The sequence below is a fragment of the Lutra lutra genome, chromosome 4 (assembly GCF_902655055.1).
Source record: "Lutra lutra chromosome 4, mLutLut1.2, whole genome shotgun sequence".
NCBI classification, from domain to species: domain Eukaryota; kingdom Metazoa; phylum Chordata; class Mammalia; order Carnivora; family Mustelidae; genus Lutra; species Lutra lutra.
The window spans coordinates 741,606-767,155 of record NC_062281.1 but is presented as its reverse complement, the minus strand read 5'-3'; the positions used below and the strand labels follow the sequence as shown (position 1 = coordinate 767,155).

The 25,550-nt window shown below is 66.3% G+C and overlaps 5 protein-coding genes across 11 annotated transcripts in view; 3 read left to right on the top strand and 2 right to left on the bottom strand.

Annotated features, from left to right (window-relative positions):
* The window catches only part of SPATC1 (spermatogenesis and centriole associated 1), a 20,855-nt gene extending 13,468 nt beyond the window's left edge, over window positions 1-7,387 (top strand). For both annotated transcript variants that reach the window (XM_047725015.1, XM_047725014.1), the window contains 3 exons: window positions 83-643; window positions 739-878; window positions 6,981-7,387. In XM_047725015.1, coding sequence (XP_047580971.1) covers window positions 83-643; window positions 739-878; window positions 6,981-7,310 — 1,031 coding nt within the window. In that variant the 3' untranslated portion in view covers window positions 7,311-7,387. The remainder of the gene's footprint in view (window positions 1-82; window positions 644-738; window positions 879-6,980) is intronic.
* On the bottom strand, window positions 3,146-9,510 carry LOC125097466 (uncharacterized). 2 transcript variants are annotated; one of them, XM_047725052.1, is made up of 2 exons: window positions 8,867-9,510; window positions 3,146-6,376 (listed from the first exon to the last, which is right to left on the bottom strand). In XM_047725052.1, exons 1-2 carry the CDS (start codon window positions 9,508-9,510, stop codon window positions 6,370-6,372), a joined length of 651 nt encoding a protein of 216 aa, XP_047581008.1. In that variant the 3' UTR covers window positions 3,146-6,369. The 2 variants fall into 2 exon arrangements, with proteins under 2 accessions (XP_047581008.1, XP_047581007.1); XM_047725051.1 differs by having other exon boundaries at window positions 3,146-3,835.
* LOC125097458 (sphingomyelin phosphodiesterase 5-like) lies at window positions 9,509-12,009 on the top strand. Of its 2 annotated transcripts, XM_047725030.1 has the most exons (7): window positions 9,509-10,336; window positions 10,418-10,490; window positions 10,726-10,866; window positions 10,940-11,029; window positions 11,115-11,178; window positions 11,263-11,398; window positions 11,471-12,009. In XM_047725030.1, the coding sequence occupies exons 1-7, from the start codon at window positions 9,509-9,511 to the stop codon at window positions 11,561-11,563; spliced, it is 1,425 nt and encodes a 474-aa protein (XP_047580986.1). In that variant the 3' UTR covers window positions 11,564-12,009. The 2 variants fall into 2 exon arrangements, with proteins under 2 accessions (XP_047580986.1, XP_047580987.1); XM_047725031.1 differs by lacking the exons at window positions 10,418-10,490; window positions 10,726-10,866 and having other exon boundaries at window positions 10,867-11,029.
* Window positions 11,617-25,225, bottom strand: OPLAH (5-oxoprolinase, ATP-hydrolysing). 3 transcript variants are annotated; one of them, XM_047725001.1, is made up of 27 exons: window positions 24,932-25,225; window positions 21,035-21,258; window positions 20,769-20,960; window positions 20,105-20,204; window positions 19,904-20,027; window positions 19,632-19,827; window positions 19,378-19,543; window positions 19,156-19,294; window positions 19,010-19,077; window positions 18,272-18,537; window positions 18,008-18,120; window positions 17,752-17,922; window positions 17,411-17,548; window positions 17,177-17,315; window positions 16,839-16,951; window positions 16,448-16,599; window positions 15,729-15,889; window positions 15,548-15,649; window positions 15,298-15,472; window positions 13,550-13,734; window positions 13,297-13,443; window positions 13,081-13,215; window positions 12,796-12,945; window positions 12,557-12,714; window positions 12,321-12,481; window positions 12,092-12,189; window positions 11,617-11,842 (listed from the first exon to the last, which is right to left on the bottom strand). In XM_047725001.1, exons 1-27 carry the CDS (start codon window positions 25,173-25,175, stop codon window positions 11,681-11,683), a joined length of 4,179 nt encoding a protein of 1,392 aa, XP_047580957.1. In that variant the 5' UTR covers window positions 25,176-25,225; the 3' UTR covers window positions 11,617-11,680. The 3 variants fall into 3 exon arrangements, with proteins under 3 accessions (XP_047580957.1, XP_047580958.1, XP_047580959.1); XM_047725002.1 differs by lacking the exon at window positions 24,932-25,225 and adding an exon at window positions 21,748-21,834; XM_047725003.1 differs by lacking the exon at window positions 24,932-25,225 and adding an exon at window positions 21,454-21,595.
* On the top strand, window positions 21,974-25,550 carry LOC125097465 (uncharacterized). 2 transcript variants are annotated; one of them, XM_047725050.1, is made up of 2 exons: window positions 21,974-23,233; window positions 24,052-25,550. In XM_047725050.1, exon 1 carries the CDS (start codon window positions 22,099-22,101, stop codon window positions 23,134-23,136), a length of 1,038 nt encoding a protein of 345 aa, XP_047581006.1. In that variant the 5' UTR covers window positions 21,974-22,098; the 3' UTR covers window positions 23,137-23,233; window positions 24,052-25,550. The 2 variants fall into 2 exon arrangements, with proteins under 2 accessions (XP_047581006.1, XP_047581005.1); XM_047725049.1 differs by having other exon boundaries at window positions 21,974-24,217; window positions 24,840-25,549.

The window sequence follows — 25,550 nt, the reverse complement described above, 5'->3', positions numbered from 1 at the left end:
CAGACCCCCTCCCCACTGCCAGGCCAGTCCTTGGTCCTGCTCTGATCCTCCTTCTCTCCTTTCTGCCCCACCACGTCACTAGTCCCAATCTCCACTGAGCATCCCCAGCCGACCCAGGACCTGGAGCCCTTCAGCATGACATTTGTGGGTTCACCCATCCAGGCCTCCACCCCTATCGGGACCAGGGGCACACCTGACCCCATGACCACCTTCTCCTATAGCAGCTCAGATGCCCAGACCCAGCCCAGTGCCCCTCAGGGACAAGCGGTACCTGCATCTGTCCCCACTACCCCAACCACCTCTCCAACCGCCACAGTCCTCATCCCTATCCCTACTCCTGCACCCCAACCTACCACCAACTACACTCCCTCGAGCACCACCCACATTGTCCAGTGCCCCCCCCAGTCTCCCACCCGGGCACACCACCCTCCCACCCAGCCCTTGCCCACCCCCCACTCCCCTCCACGAAACCCCCACTCCCCTCCACGAAACCCCCACTCCCCGCCCCGAACCTCGTCCTCCCCGGCTACAGTCAACGACGCCCGGGGTCCACGTGGCATGGAGACATCTCGGAAAAGCATCCTAGAGCTGGAACGGAAGACGGCCCATCGAAAGGCCAGCAAGTTCCCTGACAGCCCCCGAGGTCAGTGACACAAGGTCAACATGAGGGGGGTGGTCTCCCCTGATGCCTGATGCCCTTGTAGACCTCCCTGGCACTAGCTCCCTTGCTGTCCCTAGAATCAAAGCAGCTAGCCTGGGAGAGGCTGGTGGGGGAGATCGCCTTCCAGCTGGACCGCAGGATCCTGTCCAGCATCTTCCCGGAGCGTGTACGGCTCTACGGCTTCACGGTCTCCAACATTCCAGAGAAGATCATCCAGGTGTGTGGCTCCCACCTCCCACTCAGAGGACCTGCCCCCTCACCTGTCGGGGATGGGGTGTATGCTGGCCTTGGAGGAGCTGCTGGGGGGCCCTAGACTCCAACCCAGGCAAGACATCAGAATCCCAGGCCCCCCTGGAATGGAGGAAGCCTGGCATTCAGTCCGAGTGGCCTGAGGGTGTCCAGGGCATCTGGTGTCAGGAGCCTGTGGCCTTGGCCTTCTGGCCTCCCCAGAGGATAGGGCAGAGGACGGTCCTGACCACGGCTGGGACAGCCCTCTCCTCCTTCGCCTCTGCGATGGCCTCCAGATGGCCAGCCCTCATTCCCAGGGGCCCTCCCCGGACTAGCAGAACTGACGCTTTCCCCATCCCATTGGTAGCCTCAAGGGCCACTATGGTGGCACAGGGGAGGCAGGTCCCATAACCTGTGAGCATCTGGTGGCCTCATGGCCAGGGGCTCAGGCCAGGCTCATTCCAGTATATTCTTAGCATGCCGTTCTCTGAGGCTGCTTCCGTGGAGGGACACGGAGCACACCACTTCCCAAAGGTGCTTGGGCACGTCTGCCTTGCCACCCCGCGTGGGAAGCTCTCCAAGGCAGTGGGACGGGAAGCAGTCATGGGATGCAGGCTGTGCTGGGCTGGATGCCCAGAAGTGCGTCCCAGAAGGACGGAGAGTGTGCCCCTCCCCTGCTAACAAGCCAGCTCTGGGTGGGACCCCGTGCTTCAGATGGGGGAGGAGGGCCATTCCGGCTTTCTTTGGAAAACAGCCCTCTGTGCTCCCGGCCGCCTTCTCTCCAGCGTCTTTATCTCTAGACTACAGACCTGGTGTGTAGCCTGTGGGAACAGCGGCCCGCGGGCTGCTGGTGTGTGATCCCACGAAAGCGGCTGGCTGCGAGGGGGCCTGTTTGTATTTAGGTTTGAGCTTGCCTCTTCCTTGACTCAGCATGTCCTAGGGTTGGGTTTTTTGTTTTCACATGGTCAGAACTATCTCCTTCCCTCGGCAATGACCAGGGCTGCCGGGGGCCACCCACTTGGCACCCAGGCTCCTGAGAGGGGCCCCACCGGAGCCCACCTGTAAAGAGGCTGTGGGGCTGGGCAAACGCCGCCTGGCTCGCCCTCCGTAGAGCCCACAGCAGGCTGAAGGTGTCTGGTTCCACCTGAGGAGCCTAGAGATCCTTCCTGCTCTCAAGGCCACGCATCCCGCCTGCTTGGCTGGCCCACTGCGGGCTCCTACCAGCACCCAATTCCACTTTGCCCAGATTTCTGTTTCCCTTCCTCCGAACATCTTGTGTTTCTGCACACTGGACCCGGTGTTGGTTGTTGCTAGAATCCCTCGATTCTATCCAGACCCAGGAAACCTGCTGTCCCGGCAACCTGCTGTCCCACTAAACCCGAGCTCCAGTCCTGGCTCGCCGGCTTTGTGGATACTGTGTAGTTGGCCGCCGACAAGCTCTAACAGAGCCTCATCACTGAACGGGGACTTGTGGCCTATTTCCACTGACCCTGGCAATCTGCTTTAAGGGTCAGTGGCCTATGCCATCTTTTAAGCTCTACTAAAAGTTGTTCCAATGCCCAGACCTGTCACCCCTTCTACCCAGCTGCAAAGGCCTTCTGCTGGGCGCGTGTGCTCTCAGCCTTCCTTTCGGGTCCCAGTCCTAGCAGACCAGGAGCCCAGCCGCACCGGTGTGAGGATACCTCGGGGCGCATACCCCCCACCCAGGGCCCAGGGCCCCTGGTGCTCTCTGGGGCCCCACTCGCTGGCCTGCTCACAGTGGTTTTGGTTTTTGCGCAATGGTGTGTTTCCAGGTGCCAAACCCTTGGTCTGGTTCTCACCGCCTGTGTATCATCTTGGCCCTTCCGTGTGCACAGTCATATCGTGCACTACTTAAAGGAAGCGGCGGATGGGACAACCTCATCATGCTTCCGACTCCGTAGGAACACACGCTTTGTGTCTGCGTGATGTGTGCTGTGCGTCCAGACTTCTCGCCTTCTCAAGTCCCAGGTCTTGGTTGCAGGAAACAGAAGCCACACGAGCTGATGTAACCAGGGGCTTTGCTGTCAGTGTTTAGGTGAGGACCCGAAACTGGGCACAGACGTTGGTACGGGGTCCCAGCCGCCGCCTCTCCCTAAACCTGAGCGCACCTCGCCCCCGGGCCTCCGCTTCACCACTGCCCCCGCCCCGGGGACAGAAGCACAAGCGCTTTGGGAAAGAGGCTCCCGAGCGAAGCCCGACGACCCCCTCAGCACCTGCCGCGTCATGTGGGGAAGTTCTCCCTCGTCCTCATTTACGGAGAGCTCCGGGCGGGCTCTCCGAGCCATGAAGAAATGCTGATTTTTTTTTCTTTCTAAGAATGTATTTTCTCTTTCATTGAAAAGATCGCATGAGTTTTCCCTCCCTGTTCCCGCATCTCGAGGTGCGGGGAAGGCATCCGGTGGTGAAGCGCACTTCCCCGGTGGTTTTACGTCCCGGAACGGCGTTCGCGGCGGCTCAGGACTTGGAGGACACGCCCGGGCACTGGGACGCAAACGCGGCGAATTCTCCGCCAGACCCTGCGGTCCCTGCCCCGGCAGCTCGCGGGTCCGGGCTCCGGGACTCGGCCGGGGGCGGGGCCCGCAGCCGCAGACTCACCCCATTGGCTCGAGTGTAATGACGTCAGGCCTGGCTGCCGGAGCGCGGTCCCCCCCCACCCCGCGCTTCCCCCACCAAGGGAAAGGGACAGTCCGGCCCCTTTGCCCCGTCTGGTCTTGCTGACCGTCCCTCCTGAGCCTTAGGAGTCCGTCGGTCCGTCCGTGCGTCCGCGGGCTGTGCGTGGCCTGCGTCTCTCGGGCTGAGCGCTCACGCGGTCCTACTTCACGTCTCTCGAGGGTAAATACCCTTGAGGCGCAGAAGCGCCCTCCAGTCCGGCAGATACGCCAGTTTTCCACCAGCGGAGCGTCGGGAGCCAAAGCCGGGCGGACCCTGGCGGGGGAAGAGGGCGCGGAGGTTTGCGCGCGGCCGCGGAGATGCGCCCCCCGCCCCGGCAGCGCCCCGGGGCGTCGCCCCCCCCCCCCCGCGCCCGCGCCCCAGGTGGGCGGCTGTGCAGGTGCACGTAGTTCGCCAGCTGCGGCGCTGCCCTCTCTAACCCCGGCGTCCGTCGGTGCGCGTCTCCCGTCGCCACCTTCTCCATCATCCGACCGCCCTTCCGCGGTCTCCGGAGTGCGGGTGTCTGAGCGCTTGCCCTCTGCTCCGAGGACGACGGCTGAACCACACGGCTCCGTTACACTTGCTGCCACCTCCCTGTCCCTGAGCACGTGGCCAGTGTCGGAATGGAGGACTGGGTGGTGCGCCCCGGGGCTCCGTCTCTCCAAGGTGCGTGCGTGTTTGGTCACACCTGTTCCCTCCTCCACAGCTGATCCAACACCAGGTCCCCCGCTGATCCTCCTCTAAAGATGTTTCCCATGGACACATCTGCACCTACACTTACCTACCCCCGGGCCAACCTGCGGCCACCTTCCTGCCCCACAGCTGCCCTTCCCCCTCCATCTAGTCACTCCCTCTATGGGGCATTCAGTGCCTGCCAAGTTCATGCCAAACAGACATGAACAGTCTCTGCCCTTGGGGAGCTCACCCGCGCCTGGGAGGCCTTTGATAAGTAACAAAAGACATATTTATGCTAGAGGTTGGGGAGTGATACACGCTGTGAGGGTGTGAGAGGGAGGGACTGGGTTGGCCTTGCTGTGTCCCCCCACCCCCGCACTCCCCACCTGTAATCTGGCTCCTACATCCTGGGAGAGCCCCTCCCTCCTCTATTCCTTTGAAACACAATTCTGCTCAACATGAGAGCCCACTGATGTGTCCTGTGGAACTGGGGGCCCCTTGCAGTGGGGCAGACCAGCCCGATGCTGTGCACATCACCCCCAGAGACATTTCCTTTCTTCTTCAAAATAGATGCCAGGCAGTCTGGTTTCCTTCATGTCACAGCGGGGAAACTGAGGCTCAGCCCCAGTACGGTGACAGAAGCAGCCACTGAAACCGGCTCTCCCGCGTGGGCCCCTTGCTCTGTGCCCTGCCTCCTGGCACCTTCCATGCCGTGCACACTGTTCCTTGTCCCGGAGGTTCCTTTGCTCTGGTTGTCCTCATCCTTCAGGCACCAGCCCTGCCATCCCCTCCTCTGCAGAACGTCCCTCCCCAGACTCCCCATGGCAGCCTCCTCCTGCTCTGCCTTTTCATCACTATAAACCCAGAGGGCTTTGCTCGGACGGGAATCCCATCACCAGCGACAGTGCCCCACACAGGGGACGGCTGAGAATATCTGTGGGATGGATGGACAGGACCCTAACCCTCTCTTGCAGCTTCTGTCCATTCCCTTATATGGTCAGCTTGATCTTTTAGAACCACAATGCCAATGGACCAGAAATCTGACCCGTTAGGACAGAACCTTCCGCCACACTCTGCTCAGCCCTGCCTGCTTCTCAGTGCCCAGAAGGTATGGCAGGGACCCATGCCCACGGCTCCCTGGCTTCCGTGGGGTGCCTTCCTGCTCTTCTCACTCACTCCCCTCGCCTGTCCCCCCACTGTCAAGGGGCCAACTCTTTGGGGCAGCTCTGGCCTTGTCTCTCAGTGTGAATGCACCCACACTCCTCTCCCCTGTCCCGCACTCTGGCAGGGTGGGTGCAGTGGGCCCCCTGCAGACTTCTGCTCCTGTCTGGAGCTCCAAGCCCCCAGTGCAGCACCCAGCAGGAGCTCAGCCGCAGCCCCAGGATGAGTAGAGGATGGGTCCTGACATCCCCAGGGGGCCGAGGCTTAAAGCTGTGCACCCCCTGCCCCCCCACTGAGGCATTTAGCATGAAGATTCACGTGCTCGCTCAGTTTGATCGAGCTCTCGCCGTCACCGACACCGGGCATGGGAACAGGCAAAGGGAGGGAGAAGGCTTAGCGGCCAAGAAGAGCCTCGAGTCGAGGAGGCAGGCTGGTTCTGGTGCTAAGTGTGCGCCCAAAGTCTGAGCACAGGGCTCTGGGTGCGTCTGTGAGAGGTCAGGGGTCGCTTTAGCTGAGCCTAGCCACGATCCGAGTGCCCTGTTCACATGACCGGAGGGGAGGGCAGAGGATTTTCCTGGAGGGGGTGAGGACCCAGCTCGCGCTCAGGACCCAGCCTGGTGTGCATCCAGGGAAAGGCTGGAAGGGGATGAGCAGATGGGGCAGCGGCAAGTGCGGGGGGCGCAGGCAGGGAGAGACCCCCCCCAGCTACTTCAGACCTGTCATTCTAGGGGTCTGGGCACGGCCATGCCTGTGATAGCTACATCATTTGCAAGACTCGGTGCAAATGAAAACAGGGCTCCTTGTTCAAAAATTATAAAGAACTTCAAGATGGCCACAGCAGAGCACTGGCTGGGTGTGGGTCCTCATGAGCAGGGGCCTGAGTCAGCGTGCGCCTCACGTGCCCAAGAGGCAATGGCGGGAGTGGAGAGGAGGCGCTGACTTCCTGCTTCCTGGTGAGCTGCTGCGGGACGCAGTCACTGCCTGGTTGGGGGGCACAGGCAATGAAGAAGTGGGCGGGGACCCCCCCTTGCTGCCAGAGCCCAGGAGGGGTCGCCAGAGGGGCAGCAGGCCCCCTGGTGCCGAGACCGAGGGTGGGTTCAGGGCCTGGGGCAGTCAGTTCAGCATGAGGGGAGGACAGGGCCTCACTGAAGGAGGGGTATGGGTGCTGGGTGCTGGGGAGGCAGCGCGGGGCGACAGAGAAGGGACCTGGAGAAGCTGGGGAGGTCTCAGGGCAGGGAGCCAGCAGGGTGCCTGGGAAAGGCCCCCTGGGGTGTGGGCCAGCCAGGACTCCTCCTCTTTCCTACACCTCCAGGCTCCCAGCTGAGCTCTCTGTGGGCCGCTCATAGCCTCAGCTCCATCAGAGTCCCTGCTGGTGGGGGGAGCAGGCCACGGGGATGGAGTCTGGGGAACTCTCCCCTGCAGCTCAACCCACTGGCTTCCCCCTAACCCTAGACCCTCCAGAGCCTCTCCCCGGGACCTCCAGACCCCCTTCCCCCAGCAGCCCCTGCACCCACAGCCACATCTGCCCCTCTCCTGCCCTGTGCCTGCTCGGGGCAGAGGGACCTGATGGCCACTGTCCCTTCAGGCCTCCTTGAACCCCAGTGACCACAAGCTGGACGAGGAGCTGTGCCAGACCCTCACACAGCGGTACGTGAGCATCATGAACCGGCTCCAGAGCCTGGGCTACAACGGGCAGGTGCACCCTGCACTGACGGAGCAGCTGGTGAATGCCTACGGCATCCTGCGCGAGAGGCCGGAGTTGGCGGCCTCGGAGGGCGGCTCCTACAGCATGGACTTCCTGCAGCGCGTGCTGGTGGAGACTGTGCACCCCAGCATGCTCAGCGACGCGCTGCTGCTGCTCTCCTGCCTCAGCCAGCTGGCGCACGACGACGGCAAGCCCATGTTCATCTGGTGACACTGGCCCGCGCCCACCCAGGTTCACCATGCCCCGCACCCTAGTGCAAAGCCATTAAAGCTTCCCACAGACGCTAGAACTCGGGGGCTGCCGCTCCTCGGGGGTGGCTGGCCAGCACCTCACTCCCCGGCACCCCTTCGATCCTGCCTGCTCTGGGGCTCCATGCCCACCCCGGGGCAGCTGTTTGACTAAGGGGGGGCATGTTCAAAGGTCCCAAGGCTTCCCTCACCTGGCGGGGGGGGAGACTTGGAGCAGGAAGCGCTGGGCCAGTAGCACTGTGCTGCGCGGGGGCGCTGAAGCCTGGTGCAGAGTCCAAGGCAGAAGCAGGGAGGAGACAGGACGTGGGTGTGGGAATCCTTCCCTCCGCACTAGGCTGGAGGAGGGGAGTGGGAGAGGCGGCAGGGAGGGCTTTGGACCTTCCTTGAGGGCAAGAGCATGTTAGATGGCGGGGAGGGAACCAGGAGAAAGTAGCCCCACCCAAACCCGAGCCACAGGTCAGCCCAGGGAGATGTGGCCAGTTCCGCAGGCGCCGTGGGCCCAGGGGGATGAGGCTGGCTCCACAGGAATCGTGGGGGTGGGGCTGAGCAGGAGAGGGCAGCGTGGAGAGGGCTGCAGGGTGGAGCACGGGCAGAATGGGAAAGGGGGGGCAGGGGGGCTGTAAGACTCGACAGCTGTGGACAGATGGGGAAGGGCCTGTGGGCAGTGCCAGAGACCAAGCAGCGCAAGCAGGCTGCTGGTCCTTGCCAGGGTGTGTGAGTGAGATGAGGGAAGGGCAGCGGGGCAGGGGCTGGGGCAGCCTGCAGAGTGGCCTCTGGCCCAGAAGAGGAACAGGAGAGGACCGGCCTGAGGAAGGGGAGGGCCTGGGCTGTGAAGGGAGGATGAGGGTGGGCTGAAGCGGTGGGAATGCGGACCCCAGCAGAGGTGGCTCCTGCAGCATCCGTGTGTGCCAGCCAGAGGACTCCAAGGGGCCAAGGGACTCCTATCAGCCCCCAGCGAGGAATGCAGGAAGGAGAGGGTCGTGGAGTGCACCCAGGAGCCCCCTGCCTCTCTGTCCTCCCCACTCCCAGTCCTGCTACTTCAGGGGATCCAGCCAGACCCCAGGACAGGCAGGGAAGGACTCTGCATATAGGGATGTGGAAATCTATAGATAGAAATCTCGCGGTCTGCTGAGAAGGCCCAGCATGGACATACACCAGTAACGGGGAACACAGCCAGCACCAGATTTTGGGTTCTAAAGGGAATCAGGTTTTCCTGGAGAACTGGGAGTAGGGGAGGCAGGAAGCCCTGCACCTCCCCGCCTGTGGGCTTAATGGCAGCCCTGACTCAAACTACAGGGCAATTTAGGAGCAAACCGGGGAGATGAGGGGTGTGGTTCACAGCTCAGATCAGAAAGTGGGGTCCAGGCAGCCTCTGAAGGAGCGCGAGGCAGCAGGTCCCGGGAGCCAACAGAGCAGGTGCGAGGGGGCTCTCCGGATGGGAGCTGGTTTCCCTGTGGCTCACGTGCCGGGGAAGGGGGGGGCAAGCAGCGGCACAAAGCCCAACCAACGGTCCCTTACCCGGAGATTGGAAGCTCCTTGGGGTAGGTCACAGAGCCGTCACCGCGGGGGACAGGCCCCTGGGGGAAGCTCTTGGGACGCTCAGCGGGAGCCTCGGAGTCCGTCCCCCCTCTGGGGTGGGTCTTTGAACTCAGCTGCTGGACGCTGCAACAGAGGCAGACGGGTGGGGTGGGGCGGACCCGGCAGCCTGCGCGGCCGGAGGGCCCTTGCAATTCCGCGCCGACTTGCCGGGAGAAGGGAGGGAGCTGGACGCAGCACGCCCCGCTCCCTTCGCCAGCCCGCCTGCGCGGGCGACGACCGCTCTCCGTTTGGTGCAGGCTGCTCCCCAGGCCCTGTTCCCGAGCGGCAGGTCTGGGGGTTCTCCCGGCGGCCTTCAGGGGAGGGCGGCGCCGGGCGAGCAGGATCGGAGGCGTGGCTGCGAAACCAGGGTCTCTTTCGCTTTCCCTTTTGTTCTCTCCAACGGCCGCCGACACTCCGCGCCGGTGAGGAGCGCGCGGCTTCCCGGCTCCGCGCACCGGCTGCGCCACGTAGCCTTGACCCGCGACTCCCCTGCAGCTCCCGCGGACGCACCAACGAATCGATTCGCACGCTGGAGGCGACGGAGTCGCGGGGGCGTCCCGAGGCCAAGAAGCCCCGCGCGCCATGCAGTCCCCTCCCGACTGGCCCCCAACGCCCGGCGGCCTGCGGCCCTCTCCCTTCCCGCACCCTGCCCTGCACGCCCTGCACCGCCTGGCCCGAGCCCTGCTCTTTCCGGCTTACTGGGCTCTGGACCAGCTGCTGGGCTGCGGGGCGCCGCTGGCGCGCGCGAACCACCGCCGCGCGCTGAGAGCGGCCGCGGGCGCCGTGGGGGCGCTGCTGCTGCTGCTCCTGGCCGGCCTGCCCCTCGCCCTGCCCGGCCTGCTGCTCTGGCTGCCCCTGCAGGCTTGGCGCCGCCCCTTCTGCTATCGGCCCCCTCCGGAGTGCTGGGCGCCCCCGGCGCCCTGGCGCCCTCCCGCTGAGCCCGCGCGCTGCTTCGGCTTCCTCAGCGCGAACCTGTGCCTGCTGCCCGACGGCCTAGCGCGCTTCAACAACTTGCGGCACAGCCAGCGGCGCGCCGAGGCCATGGGCGCCGTGCTGCTCGCCGGTCTGCGGCCCTCGCGCTATGGGACTACGGGCTGCAGTCCGCCAGGGCCGGGGACGCCCGGTGGGACGCTGATAGCCGCGGTGCCGACGGGGCTGGACTTCGTGTGCCTGCAGGAGGTGTTCGACCTGCGCGCGGCGCACCGCCTCGTCGGCCGCCTAGCGCCCTACCTGGGCCCGGTGCTGTACGATGTGGGCTCCTTCGGCCTGCAGCCCGGACCGCACCTCAAGCTGCTCGGCAGTGGGCTGCTGCTGGCCTCCCGTTATCCGCTGCTGCGCGCCGCCTTCCGATCCTTCCCCCAAGCACGGCGCGAGGACGCGCTGGCCTCCAAAGGACTGCTTTCCGCACAGGTATAAGCCCACCGGCCGCGGGGAGAGGGCTGGGCGTGGGGTCGAACCGGCGACGTTGCTGGGCGGTCCACGGTGTTGCAGGCGCAGGTGGGCATCCTGGACGGGCGCCGCATCGTGGGCTTCCTGCACTGCACGCACTTGCATGCGCCGAGCGGTGAGCCCTGCGGACGGGAGGGTCAGCACGGTGGGCCGGCGGTCTCCCCTCTCTCATCCTGGCGGCGGCGGGTCCCAGCCCTCGTCTGCGTCTCCGCTCCCCCCACCGTTTGTCCACGGCCCGGAGCACCGCGAGCCGAGTGGTGGAGCGCCTTGGTGGGCTCTCAGGTCGGGGCCCGGCGGAGGCCGGGGTGGGGTGAGCATCCGTACTCAGCCTTCCTCCCCCACCCCCGCAGGGGACGCGCCCTTGCGCTGCAAACAGCTGACGCTTCTGCTGGACTGGATCCAACAGTTTGAAGCCCAGAGCCGCCAGGGGGGCGATGCCGTGGCCTTCAGCGTGCTTCTGGGTGACCTAAACTTCGACAACTGTTCTTTAGGTGAGGGGGAAGTCGCAGAGGGGCGGGGCCACCGCCCGGCCCCGCCCACCGAGCGCTGGCCTCTCCCCCGCAGACCACGCAGAGGAGCAGGAGCACGAGCTCTTCAGCCACTTCCGGGACCCCTGCCGGCTGGGCACTCGCCGGGAGCAGCCCTGGGCCCTGGGTACGGCGCCCGGGCGGGGAGCGGTCCTAGGGAGGGCTCTGGGGCCTCGGCGCCCCCGATGACCGCCCTCCCCGCCCTGCCCCAGGCACGTTGCTCAACACCTCCACCCTGCGCCACTCGGTGGCCTGCTCCTCGGAGATGCTGCGGAGGTGAGTGCACACCTGGGGGTCCGGCACCGCCCAGCACGGAGGGGAGCCCTGGCCCCTGGCCGTGGTGACACCGCCCATCCTCAGGGCCCTGGAGCAGGAGGAGGGGCGCCACCGCTACCTGGCAGGCCCTCCGGGCGAGGGCCCCCGGACTAAGCCTTGGCGGGGCCGGCGCGTGGACTATGTCATGTACCGGGGAGTGGCCGGAGGCCCGCTGAGTCCAGTAAGTGGCAGAATTCAGGGCGCTGGGGCGGCCGGCGCTGGGGCGACCCCTCAGCCTGACTCCTGCCCCTAGGAGGTGGAGCACGTGACCTTCAGCACCGCCCTGGCGGGGCTCACTGACCACCTGGCCGTGGGACTTCGGCTCCGAGTGTCTGCGCCCCCCTGACGCACGCACGCAGGCACCAGCCGGGGTGGAAAGACGGACACGGACGCAGAGCGTGAGCCTGGCCAGTTGCCGCAGGGACGGGGCGCCTTAAGAGCTGTTTATTGTGGGGGCCGTCCGTCACACTGCCTCCTGGGCCCTGCGGTACTCGTAGACGCTGCCGCGCTCCGGGAAGGCTGGGGGCTGCTGGGGCGACCCCGGCGGCGGCGGCGGCGGTGGCGGGGCGGGGTCATCCGGGTCCCCGTACCCCCCACCGCCCGGTGTGTGCAGGCAGAACACGTCCTGTGGAACAGGGGACAGGCTCAGCACGGGCATGCCCTCCCCGCCAGGCTGCCTCCCGCTGCGGCCCCAGCCACCATCCCTCCCTCCTCGGCAGCCCGCCTGGACCACGGAGGCCCGGCGCTCGCCCTCTGCCCTTCAGAAACCAAATTAAATTCAGTTTCCGGTCATCTTTGCAACTCTGCTCACTCTGCGGAAGGCGGATCAATGGGGGGCTAGCGGGAGAGAGAAAGGATGGGGCGCAGTCCTTACCCCGGGGTACACGGGCACCGAAGTCTTCCCCCCCAGATTCACGGTCCGGCCGTCCTTGCGGATCAGCAGGTTTAGGCCACGCGCGCCGGGCTCGCCGCCTGCGGGAAGAGGCGGGGTGAGGGCAATCCGGGAGGCCAGGAGGGGAGGGACAGAGGAGGTTGGTGGGGAGACAGGAGGACACCCGGCCGCAGGCCGCAGGGGCCCGGGGGCAGGGGCTCGGGCCGCTCACCGTGGAGGCCGTAGGGCCGGAAGGCGCGGCGCTCGGTCAGCACGGACAGCAGCGCCTCCTCGCGAAAGAGCAGCTCACGGATGACGCCATCGCCGCCCCGGAAGCGGCCGCGACCCCCAGACCCCAGCCTCAGCTCGAAGCGGCGCACGATGACTGGGTACCTGCGCGGGGCGGGGACTCAGTGCGGCCGGCCCCCGCCCCGCCCCGCCCCGCCCGCCCCCGCCGCCGCTGCGCACCTGCTCTCCAGAATCTCGGGGTCGGTGATGCGCGTGTTGGTCATGTGGCTGTGCACGCCGCTGCGCCCGTGCCAGCCGGGGCCCGCGCCCGCGCCGCCGGCCACCGTCTCGTAGTAGCCCATGTGGGCATTCCCCAGGGTCACATTGTTCATGCAGCCCTGGCAGGGGCAGGTGGCATTTGCACTGGGCTAGAGGGGCACCCCCCCACATGCCCGAGCGCGCCCACCCACCCGCCACACCTGCGAGGCGGCACAGGCCCCGAAGGCCCCCAGGATGACGTCCACCACGCGCTGGGACGTGAGCACGTTGCCGCCCACCACGGCCGCTTCGGGGGACGGGTCCAGGATGGAGCCTCTAGGAATCACCACGCGCACCGGCGCCAGGCAGCCCTGGGGTGAGGGGCCAGCTCTCAGGGCGCTCTGGGTATATCCCCGCGCCTACCCCCAGCACCCCGGGATCAGCCCTCTGTGGGGCCGCCCGCGCCCCCAGGATGGTTCAGGGCGACACCACACGCGCACGCGCACCTGGTTGAGCGGGATGTCGCGGCCCACCAGACAGCGCAGACAGTAGATGAGCGCCGACAGCGTGATGGCCCGCGGGGCGTTGAGGTTGCCGAACACCTCTGGCCCGGTGCCGCTGAAGTCGAACACTGCGCTGCCCTGCTCGCGGGGGGAGGGATGGGGTCAGCCGCAGCGTGGCGGCCGCGCCTCCCAAACCCTCCTCCCGCCGCCGCGCCTAACCTGACTCAGGTTGATCTGCACGCGCAAGCGGATGGGGGAGCCGTCGTCCATGTGGTCCTCTGCCGACACCTCCAGGGGCAGGCCCCGGGCCTGCCGGGAGGTTCCGAAGGCTCGCAGCATGTCCCGCACGGCCAGCTCTGCGTTTGCCTGGCAGACAGAATGTTCTGTGGGCAGCCATGCCGCCTTCCAGGTGGTGCGGGCGCCCCCACCTCCCCCACCAAGCTGCCCCCCTGCCCCTGCGCGCTGGGCCCACCTGAATATGGCCCATATAGGCCTGCACCACGTCCAGCCCGTACTGCCCAATGAGCTCCCCCACCAGCTGGATGCCTTTCTGGTTGGCTGCCACCTGCGCTCGCAGGTCCGACAGGTTGTCGTGCAGGTTCCGAGTTCCGCTGCAGCCGGGAATCTTGCCTGGAGCCCGCAGGGCCTCGGTCACCGCTGGACAGAGGAGGTCACCACTGAGACCCCTGAGCCCCCGGGGCTCCCTGGTGCCCCGCTCCACACCGGCTTCACCTCTGCTGGGCACTGTGCGGGGCACCCCATGTTGGCCCTTCACGGGCTCTCCCCCAGCCTCCTCCCATCTGCTCAACCTTCTCCTTTCCACACTCCAGCCCCCCAGGGTACCCCAGACGAGGACAGGCAGCTTTGCCTGTGACCTCATAGGAGCTGGAGGCTCTGGGACTGGAAGGGGCACCTCCCTCAGCAAACCCTGCCTCCATCTTTAATTCTCTCTGCCCCAGCTCCCTGCCACATGCCACACCCCCCACCACCTGCCACACCCCCTGCCCTTTCTGGCCTTCCCTCCCCTCTTCCGTGACCCTCCCCCAATCACACTGCCCCATGGGGTGCGGCTCTCTCAACCACTGTGAAGAGGGCTCTCTGTGCCTCGTGTCCCCCCAAACAAATCTGGGAGTCCCAGAGACTGAGGGACAGCCTATCTCCCTAGTCTGGGATACAGTACTCCCTTGGGCCCTGGCCACTGTGTCCTCTGTCATGCACCTGCCCATGTCCCTCCCATGATTCCTGCCCCTTGCCCTCTGCTCCCCCCACCCCAACCGAGAGTGCGGCCAGGCCTGGGTCACTCTGTGTGTGACAGCGGCCTGCAGCTCTGTTGCTCCACCCTCCACCCTGCCCACACCATGTACCCTCACTCTGGGATGCCCCCCTAGGCTCCCAGGCCCCTGCCGCCTCCACCAGCTGTGTTTGCCACTGCCCCTGTGTCCTGGGCCACACTGCAAACCCTGCCCGACTTCCATGCAGCTGCCCTGTGCCCACCTGTTGTCAGAGCCTCCCTCCAACCCCTAGTTTTCCAAACTGGACTCCTCACCCTGTCCACCAATCCCACCCAATGCCAACCTTGATCTCGGAGACAGTTGTCCCTACCGTGATGCCTGCTGCCCAGCTCAAGAGTCAGCACCACCCAGGGCAACCGTGGCTGCCCCCACTACCCTCAGCTTGGCCTCTGGGCCACCCTCCAATGCCCATCCACTCGGCACACAGGCTGGGGGCTCTCATGGTGTGTAAGCAGACCAGTGCAGGCCGAGTGAAGCCCTTCACAGCCACCCCTCCACCCAGTGTCTCAGACCCAAGCCCAGGAAAGTTCTCTAAGAGCTGGCAGTCCCTGTCCTCACCACTCTGCAGCCCCCAGACCCAGTGCAAACGCAGCACAGACTAACCAGCGTGGGCCACTGCCTACCTTGCAACAGGTTTCTCTCCCACCTTTGGCCAGTCCCATGGGTGTCCTGGCCAGCTCCCCACCCCCAACATCACTGAGGCCTTCCTGGACCCAGGCAGAATGTGCCTCAGAGCCTCTGGTCAACTCTGAGAGACGGTCTGCAACCACTGTGGGGTCGTGACCCACCCCCCCAGGCTCAAGGCAGGCCTGGGCTGCTATGCAGTGTCCCAGTGTCCCCCCTGGCCTGGCTGTAAGGAGCAGCCCCGTGTCCGGCTCACCAACTCCTGCCCTGCCCTCGCCATTACCCCAACCCCACCCCAACTCACCCTCCTCCTGGAAAACGCCCCCCTGGACGAGCTTGAAAGACAGAAAGACAGCGCCCTCCTGCTGCAGTGTGGTGGAGTGGGGTGGCATGGAGCCCGGCGTGATGCCCCCGATGTCCGCGTGATGCCCGCGGCTAGCCACGTAGAACACGGGCCGAGTCTGACCTGGCCAAAACACCTGGCGGCACAGAGTGAGCGTCAGCCGCTCGGCCAGCCTCACCCCCAGGGCTGCCCCAGCGGAGGAGGTCCTCACCGGCGTGATGACGGTCAGGTCTGGCAGGTGGCTGCCCCCGGCGCTGGGGTGGTTGCTCAGTAGCACGTCTCCAGGGTGGAGGTCAGCTCCCAGCTGCTGGATCTGAGGCCAGGAGACAGCCCCTGGTTGGAAGGGGCAGGGGTTGGGGGGGGCAGGGAAAGCAGGAGGAGACCCGCCAAACCTGGAACTGCACGGTCTCCTGCATGGCACCCAGGTGCACGGGGATGTGGGGGGCGTTGGACACCAGCCCCCCATCCGGCCCGAAGAGGGCGCAGGAGAAGTCCAGGCGCTCCTTGATGTTGGTGGAGATGGCTGTTCGCTGCAGGATGCGGCCCATCTGCTCTGCGGGCACAGAGTGACAGGCACTCGCTGGCCCCACCCCCCAGCGCAGCCGGCCGATGCACACAACAGGAAGATGAGGGACCTGCCACCTTCCAGGGGCCCCCAGAGTGGCAGTGGCTCATGTGTGCCCAAGAGGCCACAGCCGGGCCACCATGCCCGTGTGAGGGCCATCCCCTTCCTCTCCATCCCTGCCTGGAGCCTCACCAAGAACCTGAGACCCCACCCGTCCCCCCTCCAGCGTGCCCAGCACAGTAAGAAGCCAGTGCCAAGGTACAGGATTGAGGTCCTTGAGCAGCCCCAGCCCGATCCCGCAAGGACAGGTTCACTGGGCTGAGCCCATCTCCTGTCCACGGACCCCATGGCTGTCGGTGGGACTTAGGTACTCACACCGCCCAAGGCCTGCCGGTGCCGGGGGGTTGGCCATCCCAGTGCCTGGGCCACACCGCCCACCTTCCCCTGGGTCACACCCCACCTCTCTCCACACACCCCTGAGGGCCATACCGCCTGCACCCCCTCAGCCCCGGACACACTCTCCCACAGACGGGGGCAGCCACTGACCAGCAATGCTCATGAAGCGGTGTGAGAAGATGGACAGGTGGATGGGGTCAAGCTGGGCCCCCATTGTGCTTGGGGCCTCAGCCCCCACAGAGATGCGGATGTCCCCCGTCTTGGTCACCTCTGCCTGACAGCCTGGTTCCACCAGGATAGTGCTGAGGGCAGGGGCACAAGAGGTTGGAGGTGCCACACCAGAGCAGAGCCCCCTTCCCAAGTAGAAACCACACATCCTCAGGCTAGGGCCACGCCCACCCTAATGGGACCCTAGAGTCCCCCATAGTCTGTAGTCTTGGGCCCGAGAACCCTCCACCAGGACCCCGAGCTCCCCCGGGCCCTGGCAGCTGTGCCCCAGCCCTCACGGTCACGGCCCCACCCTCGCCGGCCATCAGCCCACCTGTTGCTGTCAATGATGAGGCAGGGCCCCTGAAGCTTGTGCCCGAAGCCCAGCTCTCCCAGCAGGTACACAGGGGTTTCCTGGTACCCCCCCTCAAAGTAGCACTGGGTCATCTGAGGAAGGGGGTGCTGAGTGCGCTTCCAGGGTCCGGCTCCCTGCTGGGTCTCCCTGCCCGCCCACGCCCGTCCCCACGTCCCTGTGGGTGTGGGTGTGGGTGGGCGGGTGGGGGGCTGAGTGCACTTCTGGGGTCCAGCTCCCTCCTGGGTCTCCCCACCCGCCCACGCCCATCCCCACATCCCTGTGGGCGTGGGAGGGTGGGCAGACACAGAGCCACCCACCTTGTCCACCCGGGGAGGCCCAGTCTGAGCTTTGGCCACGTCCTCAAGGCAAAGGCCACTGCAGCCTGTGCCCCTCACACGCACGTCGTCCACCACCACGGGCCGCTCGGGGATGACGAATCCAAACTCCCTCATGTACCTGCATGTCCCCCAGCCCCAAGGGAACTCTCAGAGCGGGACAGCCAGGCTGGCGGGCCCCCCACCAGCACCCCCCGGGGACACACGGTTGCCTACCTCTCCACAAAGGCGGCCCCGAAGTCGCCAGCCCGGGGCGAGTGGGCTGTGGCCGGGTGCTGGTGGGCAGACACCATCAGGGCACAGTCGGTGCCCTGGTAGCGCAGGTTCAGGAAGCTCTCAGTGCTGATCTGGGACCTGGGGCAGGGGCCGGAGGGGCACTCACACAGGGCCGCCTGATGGGACTCCTGTCCTGCCTCCCCCAGCCCTCCTTGACCACTGCCCCCATGGGCCCCAGCACCATCTGGGAAATCAGGCGGTCAATCCACCTGGGGGGCGGGGCGCTGGGATGAGGGCCTTGGCCTGGCCTAGTGCCCCCTAGCCCGCCCCTCGCTCCCCACCTGGGAAAGCCCTGGGCCCGCAGAGCGTCCACGCACTGCTCCTCCAGGTGGCTCAGCCTCTGGTCCAACTGCATAAAGGTCTCAGGAGCATAAGGCAAGGAGCATGGCTCCTGGGCCTCATGCACCACGTCCGCCAGGGCCAGTCCCAGTGCCGACAGCAACCCGCTGTGCCTGTGGGACAGGGACCTCGGCAATGTGGGACACCTCCTGAAGCCAGCACCCCAGCCTAGGACATGGGTGTCACTCCCACACGTACCTGTGAATGTGCACAGTGTCCATGCCCAGGGCCCGGGCAATGGCACAAGCGTGCTGCCCACCAGCTCCCCCAAAGCAGGCCAGAACATGGGCCGAGGGGTCGTGGCCTCGTGCCTGGGAAACCAGAAGGGGGTCGGTGGCAGACCCTAACCCTGTCTGGCCGCCTAGCTCTCCCCCCGCTTGCATTGCCTGAGTGGGAGTCATGGGAGTGGGGTGCAGGGATGGAGGGCAGGGCAGGCGAAGGCAAGGGCAAAGGCGGGCATACCTGCGTGAGTGCGCGGATCGGCCGACACATGGCCTCGTTGGCCACACGCACGAACCCCATGGCCACCTCCTCCAGGCTCAGGGGAGAGGCCGGGCAAGGCCCATTGGTCAGGAAGCTGTTGACCTCAGTAGCCACAGCCTCTAAGGCCTTTCGGGAGGCCTCAGGGGACAGTGGCTGGTCCTCTCCAGGCCCAAAAATGCAGGGGAAGGAGGCAGGCAGTAGGCGACCCAGAACCAGATTGGCATCCGTCACTGTCACGGGCCCCCCTGGGAGGTGTGCAAGGGGTGGGGGTTGGGGGGTGGAGACAGGGCCCAGGACTGGGCAGCAGGGGCTGGGATGAAGGATTGGGGCGGGCCTGGGCGGCAGGGCAGGGATGAAGGATTGGGGCGGGCCTGGGCGGCAGGGCAGGGATGAAGGATTGGGGCGGGCCTGGGCGGCAGGGCAGGGATGAAGGATTGGGGCGGGCCTGGGCGGCAGGGCAGGGATGAAGGATTGGGGCGGGCCTGGGCGGCAGGGCAGGGATGAAGGATTGGGGCGGGCCTGGGCGGCAGGGGCAGGGATGAAGGATTGGGGCGGGCCTGGGCGGCAGGGGCAGGGATGAAGGATTGGGGCGGGCCTGGGCGGCAGGGGCAGGGATGAAGGATTGGGGCGGGCCTGGGCGGCAGGGGCTGGGATGAAGGATTGGGGCGGGCCTGGGCGGCAGAGCAGGGCCCCTGCCGGGCAGAGAGCAGCTCCTACCTTTGCGGTAACAGGCGGGGCCGGGATGGGCTCCTGCAGACTCAGGCCCCACCACAAAGAGGCCAGACCTGGGACAGGGTGGGCTGCACTCAGAGGTGTCCTGGGAGGCAGGGCTAGGGGGCCCCAGCCCAGGGGCAGGAGCTAACCTGAAAAAGAGGCGGGAGCCCCCACCAGCCGCCACTGTGTTGATGTCCAGCTGGGGGGCCTGGAGGGTGACACCAGCTGTGCTAGCCTCAAAGACGTGCTCGAACTCTCCAGCGTAGCGGCTCACATCAGTGGACGTGCCTGTTTGGGGGAGGGACAAGAGAAGTGACTCATAGACACAGACGCCCCCGCACTGCCCCCCCCCCCCCACGCAGCCTTCCTACCTCCCATGTCAAAGCCAATGACAGGCTGGCCGCCTTCCACCCGGTAGGTGGTGGCCGAGTAGCCAACCACGCCCCCCGCAGGGCCAGACAGCACAGCGCGGGAGCCGCTGAAGGAATCCGCCGGCGCCAGGCCGCCGTCCGAGCGCATGAACAGAACCCGCACGTCCTGGGGCGAGCAGGTGGCCAGTGAGGGGGGTGGGCCGGCTCAGGCTGGGGGCGGCTGGGAGGAGGTGGGGCGGGGGCGAGGGGCTCACCTTGAGCTGGCCCTGGAAGCCACGGCGGAAACTCTGTACGTAGCGCTGGATGGTGGGTGTCAGGTAGGCATCGGCGCAGGCCGTGTGCCCCCGCGGCACGATGCGCACCATGGGCATGGCCTCCGAGGACAGGGACACGTGCGTGAAACCCAGCTCCTGGGCCAGCGCGCCCACCTGCTGCTCGTGCTGGGCCCACCTGCGACAGGAGCCGGCAGTCCTCGGCCTCCGCCCACACCTCCTGCCCACCCCAGCCCCCCGAAGCCCACGCTCACGTGTAGGAGTGCATGAGCACCACGGCCAGGCTGCGGATGCCTCGGGCCAGGAGCCCCTCCAGCTTCCCGCGCAGACCCCCGAGGTCCAGGGGCTGCTGCACCTCCAGCAGATCCCCTGTGCGGCCTGCCGGGAAGCCCGTTACCACCCCGTTGGAGGCCCCGGGAGGCGACCCCACACCCCGAGCCGGGAGGCCCCCACACCTTTGACAGGTGTCCCCGCGCCGGGCTCCCCGCGGTACAGCACCACGCGCTCCTCCACCTCCAGCACCTCCTCGTACAGCACCTCAGGCATGGGCACGGCCTGGGGGCAGGCAGAGACTCAGAGGATGCCCAGGCCTGAGGGTTCTTGCTGGGGCCCTGCGTGGGTGGGGCAGTACAGGCCAGGGGATGCGTCCCAACAGGCCCGTCAACAGGCCCAGGAGACATGGTCAGACGGGGCAGGCCCAGGAGACATGGTCAGACGGGGCGGCCCCAGCAAGGCCCACCCAGGGGCCGGCTCCCCGCTCCCAGGCGCCTGAGTGTAGCCAACTGCCCACCCCCACAGGGGCAGCTCCCCCCACGAACCCTGCAGGGGAGGGTCGGGAGGGCAGGCTCCTACCCCTCACCCTGAACGGTCTGTCTTGGGTCGCTCCACACCCGGAGTCCAGGACAGGGCGTGGTGGCAGACAGGAGCAGCACTACCTGTGAGCACTCCGAGGGCTTGGGGGACACAGTGCCTGCCACGAGTGCTGGAACCTCCCCTCTGCCTATCAGCTGGTGGCCTTGGGCCAGCACTGACCAAGGACATCCCTCCCGAAGGGACCATGGCATCCCCGAGAAACATGAGCTGCTGGGCCCAGCCACCAGCTGGAGTGGGTGAGCTCACCAGATCAAAGAGGTCCTCTCGGGCCTGGGTGCCCACGTGCAGCAGGTCTCGGAAGCCACGTGTGACCAGCAGGGCCACCCGTTCCCCACGCCGCTCCAGCAAGGCGTTGGTGGCCACTGTGGTGCCCATGCGGATGCTGGCAATGCGACTGGTGTCCAGCGGCCGGTCCCGGGGCAGCGGCATGCCCCCCTCCTGGAAACCCCATGGTCGGTGTCAGGCCTCTGGTCCCCAGGTCCCACCCCACCCCGCCTTCCTGCCCTGGCCACCTGCTCCAGGATGCGGCGGATGCCCTCAGTCGGTGCGTCTACATAGTTGGTGGGATCTTCTGAGAGCAGCTTCAAGACCCTCACGTGCCCCCCGGGACACTGGGCAAAGACATCTGTGAAGGTGCCTCCGCGGTCGATGGCGAAGTGGAAACGCCCCTCGGGGCTGCCCATGATGATGGGGCTGGGGTCCAGCAGCGACTCTTCAGCCGGTAGTCCGGGGAGAACTGGACGAAGACCGCAGATCAGGCCACAGGCCCCAGGGGCATCGGCGGGCTGGCAGCCTTGGGTAGAAATGGGATGGGGAGAGAACCGGGCAGGCGGGGCGGGTTCCAGGTCCCCAAGGAGCCCTGGGCAGAGGGGGAGCTGCAGACCCAGCTCAGAGGGTAGGGTGGGTCCGGCGCCCTAGTGGCCCTCATTACCCGGCTCCCAGCGCGCCCGGAGCAGGTCTTTCGGAGGGGGACGCGCCACGGAAGCCCACGGGCTGGGGGGTCTGGGCTCTTGGCACGAAGAGGCACGGGGGCCGGGGGCGGGCGGGGAAAGCCCCACCCGCAGCCGCGCGACCTTCGGGCCCAGGCCCTGGGGGACGCGGGGCGGGGCCTGCTCAGACGGCGGGGCGGGCCCGGGCGGGGCCAGGAGGCGCCGAGCCGCGGGTGTCGCGCGGCCGGGGCGGGACGGCGAGGAGAAGGGCCCGAGCGCGCGGGTGCGGGGCCCACCTGGCGGGTCGGCTCCGAGCGGCCGGCGGTCTGCGGCCCCGCGCTCCCGCCCCGCCCAGTCCCCAGCCCGGAAGCGGAGCCCGCCCCCCGCACGACCGGTCCGGGCGCGCACGGCCCTCCGGTTGCGTAAGTAAGGCTCGGCTGGCCGGGAACCACCTCCCTCCTCCGCCCGGAGCCACCCGGGGGCACGGGAGGGCGCGGGGCCGAGCGGGGCCAGGCGCGGCGCGGTGCTGGCGCGTCCCCGGCCTCCGGGCACCTCGGTTCCGCCGGCCCAGAGGTCACCGAGCCTAGGAGCCCCGGGGCCCACTCTGGGAGCCCCGGGGCAGGGAGAACAGAACGCCCGGCAAAGAAATGCTAGCCCGGACGAGCTCGAGCTGCGCGCTGGCACTCGAGCTGCGCGCTGGCACGAGGCGGTTCCGCCGCGGGAATGGGGCCAGGGCGCCGGGGGAGGGAGCGCGGGTGGGCGGGGGCGCCCTGCAGAACCCCTTGCTCCCCGCGTGCTTGCAGGTGCTGCGGGCAAGGGCCCCCCACAATCTATCAACACCCCTGCTGCCCGTCCAAGGCCAACCTCGCCGCAGCGGAGGCTGGGAGCAGCAGGACCCTCACAACAGAAGGGCTGATGTCCCCAGAAGCTGCGGCAGGTGCCCTGACGAGGGCAGACGGTTCTCCCACCCTGGCTGTTCCCCAAAGGCAGAGGTGCCCAAGCTTGGAGTGGGCTCAAACTGTGCAGGGCCTGGAGCAGGCCTTTCCCACTCCCTAGAGGGAACAATGTGTGTGTGTTGGGGGGTGTCCCAGGCAGAGGGGACAGCGGGTGGAGGGGCTTCATCTCATGTGCCAGGCCAGGTAGCCAGGCCAGCAGGGCCCCCCCCACACACACTCCCCTGTCCCCTAGGAGACTTGCCGGCCCTGCTTGGTCCCTGCAGGTGGGAGGGAGGTGGGCCGGGTGGGGACCACAGGCTTTGGGGTGCACCCCAGGCTGCAGCAGGGAGCTCCCATCTGCCTGCAGGCCTTTGGCAGCCTCAGCATCCCCTTCCATGTGGTGGGGGAGGGAGAGGAGACATGGTTTTGAAAGAACTGGACCAAGAAAGATACATGAGATTCAGTGACTCAGAGCAGTGCCCAGGTCTGCTGACACCTTCTGACGGTGGCCCATGGCCTCCTCCACCATCCCAGGCTCCAAAGGGTGTCTCTCCACATCCAGCCCTGCTTGGGCCAAGCGTGGAGGACTTGAGCTCCCCAGCCCACAGGGTTGGCCCTGGAATCAGGCACATGGGACCCACGCCCCCAAGGATGGGCTGTGACCATGTCCAGATGACTGTGTTCCCGCATCCCCAGTGGCAGGTGCCAGCCATGGGAACGCCCCCAGACCTCTACCACACTGATGCTTAGCACCTCCCCCATCCCTCTTGCCCAGCTGGGACCCCCGATAATCAGTACAGCCACGACGCAGGAGCTCTACCTCCGCTTGCTCTGAGCAAACCACAAGGTGATGGTCAGCAGCCCCCTTTCAGTCAGAACACCCACCTGCGGCCCCCACCATGTCTCCTTCATTCCCCCACAGCAGCTGCCCTAACAGCCCATGCACTCGTCCACATGACTGGGTGATCATCCCACCAAATCCCCCACACAGCCTCTCCGTCTGGGCCCTCAGCTGAGAATCCATCCAGAGACTTCCACGACCCGCACCCACCACCGCCTGGGGATACGCTCTGGGCCAAGCCTTCTCAGTACCGCCCAGCCACGCCCCCCTCGCACTTGCACTGTCTTCCCCTTGTGGTTGGTGATCGTCATTGTCAGCACACCTGTTTAAGTCCCCACCCCCCCACGCCCTTCCAGCAGCACCCAGCGGCTCCATCCCCAGGCTGCGCCTCCCTGGCGGGGTCCACCTTCCGCCCCACTCATGTCCTGGCTCTCTTGACCTCACCTCCACTGAGATCATATCTGGCAAGACCAAAGAAGGTCCCCCAGCCGTCCCAGTGCCCGGTCCCTCCCTGACCACCCCGTGCGTCCACCCATCCCCCAGCTGTGTGTGTGGGAAGCACCTTCCGTGATGGGCTCCTGACTTGCTCCCCGACTTCCTCCGGCCAGCCTCCTTCACCATACCTTCTTGATGCGAGTGTTCTGAGAAGGGCCCCTCTGCTATGCCCTGAATTGTGTCCCCCCAAAATGTGTATGTTGGAGCCTACCCCACACCATGATGGGGTTTGGAGGCGGGATCTATGCGAGGTGATTAAGTCATGAGAGTGGGGCCCCAGGGTGGGATTAGTGTCCCTGTAGGAAGAGACGGCTTGCTCTCTCCAGAAGGTGCAGACGTGCTAGACGGTGGCCAGCTCTAAGCCAACCGCAGAGCCCCACCGAGAGCCCCGCCAGCACGGGGACTCCTAGGCTCGGACTCCTAGGCTGCAGGACTGTGGGAAGCAGACTGTTGCCGTGATCCTGCCTGCAGCGTTTGGACAGAGCAACCCAGAGTGTAAGTCCCGGCTCCTATCACACTGTCTTCCCCGTTGTCGCCTCGGGTCCCTCAGCAGCAGGGATGGAACCCGGTGCCAGGACTGGCATCCACCCCCCCGTATCTCCCTGTGGATCTGCACAGCCAGAGGCTTCCCTGCAGCATGGTGCCTCTCCCCATGAGACTGGGGTCCCCTGATCCTGCCCGCACCAGGGACAGTGCCCTACTTGCAGAGCTGAGGCTAAACCCTGGGAGCTGCCCTCACCCACCTCCTCACCCACCACACCCAGCCTTCAGGCCCCTGCCCTAGCCAAGCCTGTCACTTCTCACCAGGAGAACGACCCTCACCCACCCCATCCCATCAGGCCAGGAGCCCCAGAGGCCCAGATCCTGCAGTCAGGTTCCTTCTGACCTGCAGGGCCTTCCTGGTCCTTGTCTGCCCTCCCCTTCACCAGCGCTGGCTCAGCGCGATGCCTCAACACACCCAGCTTGCTCCACCTCAGGGCCTTTGCACAGACTAACCCTCAGCTCGACCCCAGCCTTGTGGCTCCCTCACTTGGGTCCAGCCCTGCTCCAACACCACTTTCTCGCAGCTGCACTTCCTTCATATCGCCGCCCCCCCAGCACCTTCCACTCCAGACAGGCCACTGCCCTTGGAAGCAGGGCTTCCCCCCACTTTCCAGGCTCTTGGCCAAGTTGACGGAGTGAAGCTCCACGGGCCCTGGTGCTTCTCACCTCTTTCGGCATCCTTGAACTTGATGGTTCTCCTGCGGGACGGCTGGGGGCTGGCGGCCACCTCAGCTAGGATCCCTGAGCCGCAGAAGCCCAGGCTGCTGCCCCGGTTCCGAAGCACCAGCTTCAGCTCCTGGTTCTCCTGGATGAGCTGTACCAGCCGTCGCAGCTCCTCGTTCTCCCGCGCCAGCCGTTGGATCTCCTGCCGCAGGCCCTCGTAGCTGCTCAGGAGGGACATGCCCGGCATCAGGGGCGGCAGCTGCCAGCAGCTGGCGGGCTGGCCAGGAACAGTGGACCAGACCCCGTCATTGTGAGGTCAGTGGCCTCCCTGCCCCCGTGCCTCTGCCGCATTCCAGGGCCTGGCAGTTCCGATCGCCTTCAGTGGAGCACACCTGACCGCTGACCTCTGACCTCTGGCCCCTGACGGCCCAATGACTCAGGCCTGGAGTCCCTCTAGGAAGCCCCTTCTGCAGGGGAAAAGCTGCTTTTTTTCTTTAATTTAATTTAGATTCAGTTAACATATAGTGTGTTCTCCATTTCAGACATAGAGCTCAGTGACCCATCAGTGTCCTACAACACCCGCCGTCCATCACATCCCGCGCCCCCTCATGCCCATCCCCCA

What these genes read in the sequence shown, in the direction of transcription:
- LOC125097458 (XM_047725030.1), top strand. Translation starts at nt 9,509, where the DNA reads ATGCAGTCCCCTCCCGACTGGCCCCCAACGCCCGGCGGCCTGCGGCCC. An exon ending in GCACTTGCATGCGCCGAGCG is followed by an intron (nt 10,491 to 10,725) that starts GTGAGCCCTGCG and finishes CCACCCCCGCAG; the next exon opens with GGGACGCGCCCTTGCGCTGC. An exon ending in GGAGCAGCCCTGGGCCCTGG is followed by an intron (nt 11,030 to 11,114) that starts GTACGGCGCCCG and finishes GCCCTGCCCCAG; the next exon opens with GCACGTTGCTCAACACCTCC.
- LOC125097466 (XM_047725051.1), bottom strand. Translation starts at nt 9,510, where the DNA reads ATGGCGCGCGGGGCTTCTTGGCCTCGGGACGCCCCCGCGACTCCGTCG. An exon ending in AAGGAGCTTCCAATCTCCGG is followed by an intron (nt 3,836 to 8,866) that starts GTAAGGGACCGT and finishes TTCCCCCGCCAG; the next exon opens with GGTCCGCCCGGCTTTGGCTC.
- LOC125097465 (XM_047725050.1), top strand. Translation starts at nt 22,099, where the DNA reads ATGCTAGCCCGGACGAGCTCGAGCTGCGCGCTGGCACTCGAGCTGCGC.
- OPLAH (XM_047725001.1), bottom strand. Translation starts at nt 25,175, where the DNA reads ATGCCGGGCATGTCCCTCCTGAGCAGCTACGAGGGCCTGCGGCAGGAG. An exon ending in GACACTGTGCACATTCACAG is followed by an intron (nt 17,923 to 18,007) that starts GTACGTGTGGGA and finishes CCTGTCCCACAG; the next exon opens with GCACAGCGGGTTGCTGTCGG. An exon ending in CCGGCCCTACGGCCTCCACG is followed by an intron (nt 12,190 to 12,320) that starts GTGAGCGGCCCG and finishes CTCTTCCCGCAG; the next exon opens with GCGGCGAGCCCGGCGCGCGT.